Source organism: Prionailurus bengalensis, chromosome B1 (assembly GCF_016509475.1).
Source record: "Prionailurus bengalensis isolate Pbe53 chromosome B1, Fcat_Pben_1.1_paternal_pri, whole genome shotgun sequence".
NCBI lineage: Eukaryota > Metazoa > Chordata > Mammalia > Carnivora > Felidae > Prionailurus > Prionailurus bengalensis.
In genome coordinates, this window is record NC_057344.1 from 184,582,707 (window position 1) to 184,596,231 (window position 13,525).

The 13,525-nt window shown below is 38.1% G+C and overlaps 1 protein-coding gene across 2 annotated transcripts in view; it reads right to left on the reverse strand.

The window, feature by feature from the left end:
• The window catches only part of STIM2 (stromal interaction molecule 2), a 151,642-nt gene that overhangs the window by 8,682 nt on the left and 129,435 nt on the right, over positions 1-13,525 (reverse strand). Inside the window, exons 8-11 of one of the 2 annotated variants that reach the window (XM_043572822.1) lie at positions 9,304-9,471; positions 9,018-9,041; positions 8,499-8,599; positions 8,027-8,265 (exon numbers count right to left, since the gene is read on the reverse strand). In XM_043572822.1, coding sequence (XP_043428757.1) covers positions 8,027-8,265; positions 8,499-8,599; positions 9,018-9,041; positions 9,304-9,471 — 532 coding nt within the window. The remainder of the gene's footprint in view (positions 1-8,026; positions 8,266-8,498; positions 8,600-9,017; positions 9,042-9,303; positions 9,472-13,525) is intronic. The other variant, XM_043572823.1, reaches the window with a different exon arrangement.

Genomic DNA, 13,525 nt, shown 5'->3' on the forward strand with positions numbered 1-13,525 from the left:
TAAGAAAGTTAACGTGTAACTACCAAAAAAAAAAAAAAATCCTATGGGGATATCCAGAAATTAATCTATTTATTTATTTTTTTTTCAGAAATTAATCTTTTTAGAAAAGATGTGCAAGAACAGTACAGAGAAAAATTTAAATTTTACTTAAAGACATAAAAGCGGGGTGCCTGGGTGGCGCAGTCGGTTGAGCGTCCGACTTTAGCCAGGTCACGATCTCGCGGTCCGTGAGTTCGAGCCCCGCGTTGGGCTCTGGGCTGATGGCTCAGAGCCTGGAGCCTGTTTCCGATTCTGTGTCTCCCTCTCTCTCTGCCCCTCCCCCGTTCATGCTCTGTCTCTCTCTGTCCCAAAAATAAATTAAAAAAAAAAAAAAAAAAAAGACATAAAAGCAAATCTCAATAAAATTTATGAGTAATAACTCTTCCCAAATGCATCAATAAATTCAAAGAAATTCCATTAAAAGCTCAATGAAACTTTTTATGGAATTTCATAAGCTAATCCTAAAATTCATACTGGCCAAGAGTAACAATTCTGAATTTGAATAGTAAAGGACAATTCAGATCTAGCAAACCCCAACACATACTATCAAACTATAAATAGCAACTAAAGCAGAATGAAAGCAATGGAACAAAACAGAGAGCCTGCGAGCACGGGTGCACCTGTGGAGAGAAGTGGAGTTACAGATGAGCAGGGAGAGAGCAGGAATGAGGCTGGGACACCTGTTTATCCACACATCAGGAGACAGATTTAGATTCCTCTCTTGCAATATGAACAAAAATAACTTCCAGGTAGATTAAAAGGCTAAGGGATTAAAGCAAATCTTAAAAACTTTTAGGAGGGGAAACATCTATCATCTTCTAAAAAAGACATTAAAAAACACAAAGCAGGTTCACCAATTTGTCATTAGAAATGTTCTTTTAAAAACTCCTATGATTGAAAAAGAAAACAACAGAGTTCACTAAAAAAGAAAAGCCAAAGCCTGAGAGAAGCTATCTACAACCATCAAATAACCAGACAGAGACAGCAAAAAAAGAGAACTATAGGCCAATATCCCTGATGAATATGGATGCAAAAATTCTCAACAGGATACTAGCAAATCGAATTCAACAACATATAAAAAGAACTATTCACCAAGATCAAGTGGGATTCATTCCTGGGCTGCAGGGCTGGTTCAACATTCGCAAATCAATCAATGTGATACATCACATTAACAAAAGAAAAGAACCATATGATCTTGTCAATCGATGCAGAAAAAGCATTTGACAAAATTCAGCATTCTTTCTTAATAAAAACCCTCGAGAAACTCGGGATAGAAGGAACATACTTAAACATCATAAAAGCCATTTATGAAAAGCCCACAGCTAATATCATCCTCAATGGGGAAAAACTGAGAGCTTTTCCCCTGAGATCAGGAACATGACAGGGATGTCCACTCTCACCGCTGTTGTTTAACATAGTGTTGGAAGTTCTAGCATCAGCAATCAGACAACAAAAGGAAATCAAAGGCGTCAAAATTGGCAAAGATGAAATCAAGCTTTCACTTTTTGCAGATGACATGATATTATACGTGGAAAACCCGACAGACTCCACCAAAAGTGTGCTAGAATTGATACATGAATTCAGCAAAGTCGCAGGATACAAAATTAATGTACAGAAATCAGCTGCGTTCTTATACATTAATAACGAAGCAACAGAAAGACAAACTGATCCCATTCACAACTGCACCAAGAATCATAAAATACCTAGGAATAAACCTAACCAAAGATCGTAAAAGACCTGTATGTTGAAAACTATAGAAAGCTTATGAAGGAAATTGAAGGCGATACAAAGAAATGGAAAAACATTCCGTGCTCATAGATTTGAAGAATAAACATTGTTAAAATGTCAATACTACCCAAAGCAATCTACACATTCAATGCAATCCCAATCAAAATTGCACCAGCATTCTTCTTGAAGCTACAACAAGCAATTCTAAAATTTGTATGGAACCACAAAAGACCCTGAATAGCCAAACTAATATTGAAGAAGACGACCAAAGCGGGAGGCATCACAATCCCAGACTTTAGCCTCTACTACAAAGCTGTAATCCTCAAGACAGCATGGTATTGGCAACAGACACATAGACCAATGGAATAGAATACAGACTCCAGAATTGGACCCACAAAAGTATGGCCAGCTAATCTTTGACAAAGCAGGAAAGAATATCCAATGGAAAAAAGAGTCTCTTTAACAAATGGTGCTGGGAGAAGTGGACAGCAACATGCAGAAGAATGAAACTAGACCACTTTCTTACACCATTCACAAAAACAAACTCAAAATGGATAAAGGACCTAATGTGAGACAGGAAACCATCAAAACCCTAGAGGAGAAAGCAGGAAAAAACCTCTCTGACCTCAGCCGCAACAATTTCTTACTTGACACATCTCCAAAGGCAAGGGAATTAGAAGCAAAAAATGAAGTACTGGGACCTCATGAAGATAAAAAGCTTCTGCACTGCAAAGGAAACAATCAACAAAACTAAAAGGCAACCAATGCAATGGGAAAAGATATTTGCAAATGACATATTAGACAAAGAGCTAGTATCCAAAATCTATAAAGAACTCACCAAACTCCACACCCGAAAAACAAACAATCCAGTGAAGAAATGGGCAGAAAACATGAATAGACACTTCTCTAAAGAAGACATCCAGATGGCCAACAGGCACATGAAAAGATGCTCAACGTCGCTCCTCATCAGGGAAATACAAATCAAAACCACACTCAGATCCCACCTCATGCCAGTCAGAGTGGCTAAAATGAACAAATCAGGAGACGACAGAGGCTAGAGAGGATGTGGAGAAACGGGAACCCTCTTGTACTGTTGGTGGGAATGCAAACTGGTGCAGCCGCTCTGGAAAACAGTGCGGAGGTTCCTCAAAAAATTAAAAATAGATCTACCCTATGACCCAGGAAGAGCACTGCTAGGAATTTACCCAAGGGATACAGGAGTGCTGATGCATAGGGGCACTTGTACCCCAGTGTTTATAGCAGCACTCTCAACAATAGCCAAATTATGGAAAGAGCCCAAATGTCCGTCACCTGATGAATGGATAAAGAAATTGTGGTTTATATACATAATGGAATACTACGTGGCAATGAGAAAGAATGAAATATGGCCTTTTGTAGCAACGTGGATAGAACTGGAGAGTGTTATGCTAAGTGAAATAAGTCATACAGAGAAAGACAGATACCATATGTTTTCACTCTTATATGGATCCTGAGAAGCTTAACAGAAGACCATGGGGGAGGGGAAGGAAAAAAAAATTTGGAGAGGGAGGGAGCCAAACCATAAGAGACTCTTAAAAACGGAGAATGAACTGAGGATTGACGGGGGGTGGGAGGGAGGGGAAGATGGGTGATGGGCATTGAGGAGGGCACCTTTTGGGATGAGCACTGGGTGTTGTATGGAAACCAATTTGACAATAAATTTCATATTTAAAAAAAAGAGAAAATATTTAAAAAAAAAAAAACAACACTCTTCCAGATCAGTAAGGAATCTTGGTAGAGATTCCATAGTAGGAATAAGCAACTCAGATAGGAAGAAATCTGAATGACAAACACTAATAAATGAAATGGTACTCAACCTCAAAAGTCACCAAGGAAATAAAAATTGTAGTAACACTTTGGTATCATATAATACTCAGGCAAGTCACAAAAGAAATCAGATTATCCCAAGTACTGGTGAGGATAGAGGCAGAAAAGCTCTCATAAACGGTGGGTATACAAAGGAACAGAGCCATTTTGAGAGCGACCTCACAATGCCTAGTAACAGCTGCCCTCCCAATGACTGAACGCGATCCATTTTCCAGGTATCCACCCAGAGACTCTCAAACTCACGCATAAAGGAGATAAAGGTAAGGTAAGGTAAGGATGCTCACTGCAGTACTGTCTGCAAAGGCAAAAAAGTGCAAAGAGCCTACCTATCTCAGGAGAAAAATGGATAAACTGTGGCTTATTATCATGAATAAACAGATACACTGTGGTTAAATCATTAAACAGTTATAGTGAATTTAATGTAGTATATTTATATTTAATGCAGTATACAGAAAATTTCTAAATATGTACTTGTGAGCAAAAGGAGCTGCAAAACATTACCTACAGTTTGATGAACATTTATGTATAAATATACATATATATATGTGTGTATATATATATATGTATACATATATACACACACATATATATATGTATACATTTATACACACATATATATGTGTGTATATATATATGTATACATATATATATACACACACATATATATATATACACATATATATATATTTAATTCGAGAAAGAGAGCCTGAGACAGGGAGAAGGGCAGGCAGAGAGAGAAAGAATCTTAAGTAGGATCCACATTCAGCGGAGCCCTATGCGGGGCTCGATCCCACGACCCTGGTATCACGACCTGAGCTGAAATCAAGACTCAGCCACTCTACCGACTGAGCCACTAGGTGACCCCCGTGAGCAAAGTTTTAAACAATTTTGTCTGTTGTTTATAGATACATCTGCATATAATAAAAGTAGAATAGGCTCTTCTTACAACTTGAGAAGAGTAGGAAGGTGAGGCCATGTGCTTTAGCTGTATGTATAATAGTTTATTTTGGGCAAAGAGATAAATTAAGGCAAAATATTAAAATCTGTTTATCTTTGTAGCAAGTAAACATTTTATTTTCAGTACTTATAAGTACATCTGAAGGACTTAATAATTAAGAACTTTTAAATAAATTGCAACCACATTCCCACAGTGAATATTTAGCAGATACTATAAAATAGGAGAAATCTATCATCTGTTCTCCTACCCACAAGGAGCTAAGCTTTGACAATATTTTCTCTCCTTTATTTAATGTTTATTTATTTATTTTGAGAGAGAGAGAGAGTATGAGCAGCGGAGGAACAGAGACAGAGAGGGAGAGAGAGAATCCCAAGTAGGTTCTGTGCTGTCAGCTCAGAGCCTGACACGGGGCTTGATCTCATAACCCACAAGACCACGACCTGAGCTGAAACCAAGAGTCAGGTGCTTAACCGACTGAGCCACCCAAGGCGCCTCTCTCTTTTTTATTTATGCAAAATTAAACACAGACGGTATTATTCTGCGTACAGTTCTACAATCTTTTACTTTGCTTTCAACACACCACAGGCATGTTTCCTTACCGTTATTTCACTTAGACAATTTACACATACCCATGGTACAAATGTAAAACTTTTCAGAGGGCATGTAGTAAAACGGCCTTCATCCTACCCTAGCAGAAGAAATTGTGCTTTCCTAACTAAGCAGAGTGCAGTATCACTGTTGTGCCACTGGGTGGAAGTAGAGCTCTCAAAGTGCAATCTTTGGCAGGAGTTCTTGTTCACAGATAATAAATTTGATCACAGAATTTCTAAAACATCATACTAAATTTAAAATCAACTTTTATACTTTTTTCAATTTCAAATTTCTCTGTATTTTACAGTCACTGAAAACTTAAGGTAATTAGCCACACAGAGCTAGCTATATTTTGCCCCATCAAAAAGAACTTCAAAACAAAAAAGCCAAGAAAATAAATTAGTTAATTTAGGGAACATATCTTCATGCATACTTCTGATAGTGAAGAATTACGGATTCTGAGGAGGAACTGTGACTTTAAAAAGCTACAATTTTTAAACAAAATCAAATACTTATGAATCAGTGTTGCATTTAGCAAGTTTGAGGACATATAGTTCAAATAAACACAAGTTGACAATATTCCAACAGCAGAGCTGGCCCAGATCTAGGTATAACTTTGCAACTGTAACCACCCTGCAGCATGGGGCCAGTGAAATGAGCACATTCCAAAATTCACTGCATTTATAATCTGTCCTCTCTTCCCTCCTGTTTTAAGAGTCTGGTGGCTCCCCAGCTGACTCCTGCTATCTGTCTGCCATTAAGCCTGAGAATTAAAGCCACAGAAATGAACCCAAGCATATAGTCATTCACTATCTATCTGCAAATTTAGGGCTTTATTTCATAAAAGTTTAGAAATTAGAACTCTCTGTAAATCATAACATCAGGAAAACTGTAACAACTGGATAGAAAAAATTCAAACTGGAAAATGTTTACATATGATTTGTCTTGAGACTAAAATTTCTGGGGCGCCTGGGTGGCGCAGTCGGTTAAGCGTCCGACTTCAGCCAGGTCACGATCTCGCGGTCCGTGAGTTCGAGCCCCGCGTCAGGCTCTAGGCTGATGGCTCAGAGCCTGGAGCCTGTTTCCGATTCTGTGTCTCCCTCTCTCTGCCCCTCCCCCGTTCATGCTCTGTCTCTCTCTGTCCCAAAAATAAATAAACGTTGAAAAGAAAAAAAAATTAAAAAAAAAAAAAGAGAGAAAAATAAAATAAAATAAAATTTCTATGTAAGTTTTCAACCAATCAATAATTAAATTCTGTTTTCCATTCTTTGGAATCTTGTTCTACTTACACTGTTTCGAAAAGTCAAAGATTGGGAGAATGAATCAGGCAGGCAATAACAAGGATGAAGAGTTTTTCAAGTGATTTCTAATATAAGAATACACCCATTTTAAATTCAAGCTCTCCAGAACTTTGCACAAAGTCCAAATATGTATTAATAAATTCTAAAAATAATTAACAAAATCTAAAATACTTAAATTTCACCTTCCTACCAAAATGCATTCCTTACAATGTAAAAATTTTCAAAGAATGCAGCATAACAAAGCAATATAATGAAAACTGTCCACATTAAAACCACCTTTGGCTCAATCAGTTAAGCATCTGACGTCAGCTCCGGTCATGATATCACGGTTCCTGGGTTCGAGCCCCTCATCGGGCTCCTGCTTTGTATCCTCTGTCTCCTTCTCTCTCTGCCCCTCCCCTGCTCTCTTGTGCATGTGTGCATGTTCCCTCTCTCTCCAAAATAAACAAACATTAAAAAAAGAATTATAAAAAAAAAAATTTTTTTTTAAAGCCTCCTTTGGAGGCGTTCCACTTCCTAGCAACAAAAAAATGTTTTCCTTAACATAAGCACAGTTTAAGTTTTATTTAAAAGTAAAGGGATTCAGTGTTTCAGGAGTTAAAATACAGCAAGATAATACTCTTCTCAATGAAAGAACAGAATTAGAAAAGCAAACCAACAACAACAAAAACATACCTACTGGGAAGGGCAACTCAATTTAAGATAAATCACAGACAGGCTCAAAGTCACACAGTTGGCTAGTCAGTGGCAGAGCTAGGACCAGAACTCAAGTTTCCAAGATCTTCCCCTAATTTTTACTATAGATTAAGCTGCGATTTGAAAGGATATTTACCCTCAAAGCTGAGTACTTCACCTGTACACTATTTAGCACGTATGATGTATTACTTTATACATATGTGTGTGTATAGATATACACAGACATGCATCTGATGTATGATTCTCACATAATAAAGACAAATTATTAATCCCAAGTAGAAAAAAGAGAAAATGAAGAACAAACAAAATTTTTATCATAGATTTCAAAGTCAATGAGTCATAAAAGGCATGGTAGGAAGTTACTTTAAAAACTGCACCAACTGGGGCGCCTGGGTGGCGCAGTCGGTTGAGCGTCCGACTTCAGCCAGGTCACGATCTCGCGGTCCGGGAGTTCGAGCCCCGCGTCAGGCTCTGGGCTGATGACTCAGAGCCTGGAGCCTGTTTCCGATTCTGTGTCTCCCTCTCTCTCTGCCCCTCCCCCGTTCATGCTCTGTCTCTCTCTGTCCCAAAAATAAATAAACATTGAAAAAAAAAAAAAATTTTAAAACTGCACCAACTCAGGGCACCTGGGCGGCTCAACTGGTTAAGCATCTGACTTTGGCTCAGGTCATGATCTCACAGTTCGTGGGTTCGAGCCCCCGTCGGGCTCTGTGCTGACAGCTGGGAGCCTGGGGCCTGCTTTGGATTCTGTGTCTCCCTCTCTCTCCCCGTCTCACAAATGAACAAACATAAAAAAAAAATTTTTTTTAAACTGCACCAAACTCTCTTTTTTGAATTCAGCACTTACCAGGAAACTGTGACACTATTGGGGGCGTATCTTCATCTAAATCATCAACTCCCCCAGCAATTGGATAGGGTGGAATGGAGACTCTGGGCATCACCACCCAGCTGTGATCAGAATACAGGGAAGAGGTCAAGCTGGGGAGGCCCGAGTTATGGGCTATCTGAAAGCCACAGATCTTCTCAATCTGTTGCCAGCGAAAAAGTCGTTCTCGTAAACAAGTTGTCAACTCAGAGAGTGCTTTCCTGTAAAAGCCAAGGTAGAAATTACTTATGGTATCAACGAGTCTTTAAGATGGCACTAAAAAAGGGCAACTACATGAACAGACCATGGCAATCAACTAATTTCAAGAAGGAATTATCCATTCTCAGAATTAGTATAAATTATGTAATTGTGCCATGATTAAATGATAAATTGTCCATAAATTACAAATTTCAGCATAATACAAATAAACAGGTAACTAAAACAACATTCTTACTTTGCTTCCAGAATTTTGTGGTCTACCTCATCTAGGGAGGAGCTGTGTGCAACATGCAGAGTCCCAAAGACTGTACTTCTTTTCTTTTTAATCTTCTCTGCCTAGAAACCCAAGGAGAGAGAAAATAAGGTAGGTCTGGAAAAAAAATAACACACAGACAAGCTTATTTTGTTTTGAATATATTAATAATGATGAAACCAGTGGAGAATTATATAGCCAAAATAAGGCCCTAATTTCCAGAAAAGGAAACAGATGAAGGAGAAAGCATGCTTTCCTAAGTCAATCAACAGAATTCAAAACTTTGTTCTGGAAAATTTTTCACTTATTTTGATGGTTCAGAAAAGACCCGAATCTTCTATTAAAACTAACAAAATAACATTAATGATATCCTACTGCAATGAGGTGTTAGTGAGTGAACTGAGTTTTTTTTTTTTTTTTTGCTAGAAATCAGATTAAAACTTAATCTTATTTCACACAATTTAATTAAGAGTCAAATATTAATTTCTAGTAACTACTAACCTGAATCAGATATGAAGAAGCAACCTGGAGGAGAAAAGCTCTGTATAAAACATTTGTGATAACGATAATAGGGACGGTTTTTAAATGACACTAAGGTCATTCTGAAAAGTATATACTTCTCTACATACAGTAATTTTACTCTACGGTCTATGATTATAAGAGTCCATTAAGATAAGTAAGTTTCAATTCACAAAAAGAAGGTACAACAAATACAGATTTTATTCATATTTTTCTCTCTTAATTGGTTAATCTCTTTAGAAATGTATTAAGTTTTGAAATAGAGTACCTCATCCTTAGCAATAGCTAACTGCATTTCAGCATTTTGTCTTTTAATATTGTAGTACTGTACTTCTACTTCATGTGTTAACTGAAGCCATTTCTGAAGTGCATCTGGGACAGACCAGCTGCTCCTGAGTTCAAATTCTTTTTCAGCCTTTTTCAGTGCCATTCGAACCTGGGAGTGAGGGAGGCAGAATGGATGCGAGAGGGAGAGAAAGGGGCGGGGGGGGAGATGGATGGAGACGGAGCAAGAAAGAGAGAGAAATGTCTTTTTTTAAAAAAGATATTTATATTGAGATACATTTTAAGAAATTAAGATATTTTCTTTGGTATCAAAGTTAAGAGAGAAAGCAATTTGAATTATGCTCTTCATAAACATCTTTCTCAAATCACTGAGTTTAAAACAATGTATTTCTAACATTAAAACTAAAGCTGAACTGGGGCGCCTGGGTGGCTCAGTCAGTTGAGCGTCTGACTTCAGCTCAGGTCATGATCTCACGATCTGTGGGTTTGAGCCCTGGATCAGGCTCTGTGCTGACACCTCAGAGCCTGGAGCCTGCTTCAGATTCTGTATCTCTCTCTCTCTCTCCCCCCCCCCCCCCTCCCCTGCTCATGCTCTGCATCTCTCTGTCTCTCAAAATAAATAAATGTTAAAAAAAATTTTTTTTAAACTAAAACTGAAGTTTTAAGTGCATCTTAACACTCTAAGCAAAGCTGGAAAGCCAAAGGGTAGAAGGGGTTTACATAGATCTTAAGCTGTATTATTTATTTAGTTTTTATATTTTATAATAGCCAGACTCTCCAGAGAGAAGAAAATGCCAGGCACGTACAAACCAAAACTGATCATGTTTTTCTCATAACGCGGGGCTTGTTTGTGGAGAACATAAAGAAGTATCCGAAACACAGTGAAAACACTGTCCTGGTGCCCCTTCGAATGTTCCCAGAGGGCACTACTGTAAGCTATTTACATGGACCATTTTTGAAGGTTTTCACATCTTCTTTATGGTTACTTATTTCTCACTATTACAAGCACGTCTGCCCATTACAGACTGTTTCACCTACTTCTACTCAATTCACTGCTTCTAACATACCAGAAAGTAGATAAATCAGCATTGGCAGACCATGTGTAAATTTTAAGAAAATAGGTTCTGAGTGAGCCTCTGCTTGATGTTTCCATGAGAAACTATACCTAGGCTTCAGGGTCAGGATGTCAAAGTCTTCCTTTGACTGCCCTTTAGGAGAGCCAGACAATAACCAGTTAGAAAACTAAAATGCTTAGTGCGTCAGTTGGTATTAGATGCTAAGGAAAAAACTCTTAAAGCCTATGAAAAGAACACAGAAAGAAAAGACCATTCATTCTAGAAATGATTCATTTGAAAACTAGCAAGAGTTCAAGCTAAAGGTATGTAAAGACACACAACAGAATATAAAGAGTTATGTACCTACTCCAGACCTTGGGACGAAGTCACAAATGAACTGGGGAGCATCGCACTTCTGGAGCACCGTAACTGCAAATTATCTTCCTCAAAGCCAAGTAAGGTCACTAGAAACTCCACTCCGAAACTCATGTGCAGAACAACGTCTGATCTGAACAAACCCAACTTACTTAAATAAACTTTACTGTGTGCCAGAATAAACTAATAAGAGTACTGTACACAAGTTTGTTCTGATAAAGAAAAGGAACAGCTGTCAGGTACTATAGAAAGCAGAGTATAAAAAGAAGTATTTTGTCAAAACTCCAAAATTAGGAAACAAAAGCACAGTGGGGCACCAAGTAGACAATCAGAAGTAGTGACACCAAAAGTGAGACATTACTCACTGAAAGCAAAATCCTAAGCAACACGTGCCCGACACATTTCACCGTGCCACGAGCGTGGGACAGTACTGGCTTCCACTGGCTGGCTAAGCCGTGTGGCATCCCTTCTCCCTCAGGAAGACAGACTTTGAGGCCAGGTCCCGGAACGTGGAGCTCCATATACCACCAAGGCTGGGTCAGCAGGCCCTCTTTCTCACAAGATTTACACTTGTAAATCTTCTACAGTTTCTACACGATTTTCACTGCCAAGGAACTAAGCAGGGAACCTATTTTCAAATTTCACTCAAGTTTTTCTCTTTAATCATAAAGACTTATGTTATGTCCATACATTCATTTCCCCTAAAAGAACTCAATAAATGCATGTAACATATAATGGCTATATTTCTAGCATTAACTGAGGCTGGAATGCTTCGATTGACTGTCAAATAATGTTTCAAAATTTTGGAAATCACGACCTTCCAGTAACAGGAACTATTTTAACTATTTTCTCTGCTATTATTCATTAAGTTTATCATTTGACGTAAATTCCAGCCTTTAGTTCGAATTACATGGTTATTCATAGGGGCATGGACCCAGTAAAAATTGAGTAATTAAAAGCTTTTAACAAATGGTGAATTATTAAATTGTTTACAAAAATGATAATTATATACCTAATTTTTGTGTCTCAGGAATAGACCAGTACTAAGTAAAAACATGGTATCACAGAAGGAAACCCCCTATATATCTGAAAACATGATTCTAGACCCAACTCTATGATTATGACTTCTGTGACCTGCAAGCCCTTTACTTTCTAACCTGAGGCTTACTGTCTTGTGTAGAACAGGGGTATACTACGACTCATCCTGACTTTGCTTTTCTTGAAACTTCAAATACAAAGTAATTTATGTGAAAAGTATTTAAACCACACAAAACATGAAGCAGTACTATTATTCACCCAGAAGTTTTTGTTTCAGGGGAAACAGCACGATGCACTGTATGTGCCAGATACTCCTGACTTCTAATTTTGAGAAGCTGATTATCTCCCAGAGGAGCTACAGTAATACTTCCAACTATGTGAAGCTGTGGATTACAGGACATTATACGTAAATTAGCTGCCCAGTTAAATTTACTTCTATAAACAAAACTTTTAACAGTATAGGAAAACCTGAACCTTGGAATAAGACACACAAAATCTTGCCTTTGCCATGTAACAGCTGTGTGACTTCAGGCAAGTTATTTAACCTCTCTCCACATCTCATCTGTAAATGAGGATAATATCTATTTATTGTGAGGATTAAAACTTCTGAGCAAATCATTTGCAATGTGCACAGCACAAACTTCTGGCACACAGTAAGCACTCTTAAAATTGTGTTTCTTATTACTATAATCATGTCGGACAGAGTTCTTTTTAAATACCAGTGTAACTCCTTTAAACCACCCCTTACTGATTCAGGATCTCATTAGGACTATTACATCTGTACTGGGACATATCGTGGTGATCCTAAGGTCTACTGACGTATGCAATGCCTCTCTGCCAAAAAACTCAAATTAGAATGTTTGTGATTTGTGGGTCCTTTTCTATAGGATGCCTGCTCTGCAGTCACCTGTAAAATACTGCTATCAGTTTATGTTTCCATAGAAGAATTATCACTACTGCTTTCTGATTTGCTCTTTCTTACCTATAAAGCTCAGAAAAATAGCTAGCAAGCTTTTTAGTTTAGTACTAGGAATAAACCAAGAGTTAGAAGCCTTGGTGGGAAAAGGAAATAAGTTCTCACAGGAATAAAAGGCATAATATCCAACTTTTGAACACAGTAGAATTTTGGCTAAGCCGTTTTTTCTTTTCTTTTCTTTTCTTTTCTTTTCTTTTCTTTTCTTTTCTTTTCTTTTCTTTTCTGTTAACTCCCTTGTCCTTTACTACATTCTGTACAGATAAGGTTTGCCAGGTAAATAGGACCTGACCATAAAATACACGTAGGAGTCAGCTTAAGAGAACAATCTCCTTACAGGGAAAAGATCCAACAAACAGATGTCTGGGGTATGAGGGAAACAATAGCTAACCATTAATAAAAGAGATGGCTGCACTTAGTCAGACAAATTCTCCCAAAAATGACAATCCTGAAGGAAACAAATGCACACTGAACATTTATTTTCTCATGAGTTGAAAGTGAAACTCATTCATCACACAATTCTTATTCCTTATTTAGCACCTGGCCGAGAAGGCCACAGGGCACACGGCAGAGCAGGGGGCAGAACACCCAGGTCCTTGGCCCTGCTTTACAACCGAGGCACTCTCTGATCTTGGGCAAGCCTTCTGGCCGGCAGCTTCTTTATCAGTAAAGAAAGGGTCAAAGTCAGAAGGAGGAGAGGAGACCACGGAAGCAGAGGTTGGAGTGACATGTTTTGAAGATGAAGGAGGGGGCCAAGAGCCAAG